Consider the following 2,979-nt stretch of genomic DNA (forward strand, 5'->3'; position numbering starts at 1 on the left):
TTTTACACCCAATTAGTTCAAACAAGCTGGCTAAGGTTTTCTCATCATCTGCCAAATAATTTTTACCAAAAAAAATTTAGACTGGAAACAACCAAAATTTTACCAAAAAAATCTGCGTCGCAAAGTGGCAAATGTTCAGGAACAGACCAGCAAGAAAATTTATCTGCGATGGAAAGAATAGCATCTCTGAAATGGAGCTGGGCGGGACATATTGCAAGAAGGACAGACGAACGTTGGATCAAAAAGATCATGAACTGGCGACCATATAAAAGACAAGAGATGGACAAACGGAATTAAGAATATTACAGGTACAAACTGGCAGCAAATGGCAATGGATCGTACGAAATGGAAAGAAGTTGGAGAGGCCTACATCCAGCAGTGGATAGAAACAGGCTGAAAAAGAAGAAGAAGATCAGATGGGGGCCCCTAAACTATGGAATTAGGGCTTGGAATTATGTAGCACAACGAAACTCTTTTGATGACTATTTTCGAAGCGCATGTCAGAGGGGGATCATTGGATTAAAAGCTCCTGCGCTTATGTGAAAGATTGAAAGATTATTGTTAGTTTCTCACAAAAAATATAATCAATAAATCGTCTCGAACAGCTTGGAGCAGGTCATACATTTCTCTAAAATTACCTGACCGGATCTGTTTCAAACCCTTTGCCCACCGTCCATTTCCATCCACTCTCTCAGAGTGTTTTCTCAACAAATTTTACAAAATCTTCGTACAACACTTCGGGTAGTTGCAATGCGGCGAAATGGCCACCATGCGAATGGAATGTCTCGTGAATCAGTTTCTTGAACTTTTCACTCGTGATAAAAGCCAGTTGATGAGAAATTTCATGCTTGAAATGAGCTACACCTGCTGGAATCGTCACCGCGACACGATCCAGTTTAATTTTGGTGTGCATTGCTTCCTTGTAAATTCGTCCGGCACTCGTGGCACAGTTGCTAAGATAATAGATCATCAAATTATCGATCAGTGCGTCCATGTGAAAATCTTTGGTAAGGCCGCCGTCGTGCATCTGACGATAATCTCGATTCGTTGCCGTCGAGAATTTTTCCAGTAGATAGGCGGCCAATCCGGCTGGATTTCCGGATAGAGCGATTCCGATCGTATCTGGCTTTGTGGCTTGCAAGTGAAAGTATCCCGACTCTTCGAGAAGGAACCAGAACGTTCTCGAGAAGGGATTCATCCAGCTCACGTATTCAGCTTCCATGAAGAGAGACGGAAAATATGCGGCGATTATTGTCTTTAGCGTTCCCAGTGGCGTACGAATCGACATCATATTGGCGTGATAGCCGAGAACATTTTCCGGGAATAAAGTTGCGACTCCACTGCCGACAGCAGATCCCCAATCACCACCTTGTACGTAGAATTTCTCATACCCGATACGGATCATCAAATTTCGCACAATCACCGACATCTTTTCGGGTGATAGGCCTTTGCGACTCGTCGCTTCACTCCAACCGAAGCCAGGAAGACTAGGTGCGACCACTTCGAAAGCAATTCCATTTTTCGGCGTAATGAGAAGGGGAACAATTTCGTAGAATTCACGCACTGACCCGGGCCAGCCGTGCAGAAGTAGCAAGGGGAAAACTTTTACATTGTCGTTGCTCTGTAAATTCGGCCTGGCGTGCAGATAATGAATGCTTAGACCTTGAATTTGCGTAGTAAATTGAGGGAATTTGTTCAAAAATTCCTCGTGCACTTTCCAGTTGCTCAGATAGTCGTCACGCCAATATTTCACAATTTTTTCGAGTTGCTTGGAATTGAATCCATACTCAAAGGCTACATCGGCCAGTGGGTCAGCGAATGGACCGGCGTCAGTGAGACGATTTCTCAGTTGTTGGATGTCCTTTAAACATTTGTTTTGTTTAAGAAAAAACCAACAAATTTATTTCTCACCTTCAACTCACTTCAGTTCCGACCGATACTTTGAACGGATTTATCTTGTCATCGTCACGATGATTTTCCACTTGACCCTTTCCCCAATATTCGACGATATCAATTTTAGGTACTGGATGATTCGTCGATATTTTCACGTAAGCTCGATAGAGATAAGCCACGAATAGAATGAATAAAGCGAGCAAAATTGTTGATAGATCCATCATCGTCTGTGGTTTCTGTTGAACTGAATAGAGGAAATGAGTTTTGTTGTCGAATTAATTTGGAAGACAGTGCATGCCGGTTTCAAAGTCTGTTTATATACCAACATCAGACACACATATGTGTACAGAAATGATAAGAGATAAGACTTTTATAAGATAAAATAATTTTATTGGATGACTATACTCCGATGTAGATGGGTGCGTCGCTAATACCCACAGTATATAAACACTGAAGGTAATGGAGATCATCGTTTTATCACAAATCAAATTCAACATCTATCCACACATATCGACGACTCAGGACGGATTTTTTCCTGGGTGAAGAGTCGAATCGAACCTTTTTGAAGGTACCCAAACAGACACATTCTACGCCGGCATCCGCAAGGCATTCGATGTCATATGCTACGTGCTGCTACTGTACAAACTCGATGCAGACAAGTACCGCTTAAGCAACCGCTTTTTACTGTGGCTTCGACAAGGGCTTCGATCATTCTTCCGGGATCGAAAGCAAGTGGTTGAAAAAAAAACTACAGCCTGTCCGTCACGATCGAAGTACACTCAGGAGTTGGTCAAGGCTCGATTGTTGGTCCAACGTTTTTCCTTGTGTTTTTCAACGACTCGGACGATACCCTTGCCGAAACCAAAGTTTCGCTGACGACAAAAAGATCGTCCACCACGACATCTCCAATATTGCCGATACTAACTCACTCCAACAATCGATAAATAATTTAAACGGTTGGTGCTGCCGGAACGGTTTTGAGCTGAATGAAGATAAATGCATGTTGATGACTATCACTCGTAAACAATCTCCTATTTTGGCAAGCCGATTAAACGGGTAAACAACATTGAAGATCTGGGCCTAACG

At 42.6% G+C, this 2,979-nt stretch overlaps 1 protein-coding gene across 1 annotated transcript; it reads right to left on the bottom strand.

Annotated features, from left to right (window-relative positions):
* Nucleotides 1–591: 591 nt before the first annotated feature.
* Nucleotides 592–2,161, bottom strand: LOC119075164 (juvenile hormone epoxide hydrolase 2-like). The gene is made up of 2 exons (XM_037181557.1): nt 1,923–2,161; nt 592–1,861 (listed from the first exon to the last, which is right to left on the bottom strand). Exons 1-2 carry the CDS (start codon nt 2,115–2,117, stop codon nt 692–694), a joined length of 1,365 nt encoding a protein of 454 aa, XP_037037452.1. The 5' UTR covers nt 2,118–2,161; the 3' UTR covers nt 592–691.
* Nucleotides 2,162–2,979: the final 818 nt, after the last annotated feature.

Source organism: Bradysia coprophila, unplaced genomic scaffold (genome assembly GCF_014529535.1).
Source record: "Bradysia coprophila strain Holo2 unplaced genomic scaffold, BU_Bcop_v1 contig_193, whole genome shotgun sequence".
Lineage (NCBI taxonomy): Eukaryota > Metazoa > Arthropoda > Insecta > Diptera > Sciaridae > Bradysia > Bradysia coprophila.

Coding starts and splice junctions, on each gene's coding strand:
- LOC119075164 (XM_037181557.1), bottom strand. CDS start 2,117: ATGATGGATCTATCAACAATTTTGCTCGCTTTATTCATTCTATTCGTG. Junction 1,862..1,922: donor AAGTATCGGTCGGAACTGAA/GTGAGTTGAAGG, acceptor AAATGTTTAAAG/GACATCCAACAACTGAGAAA.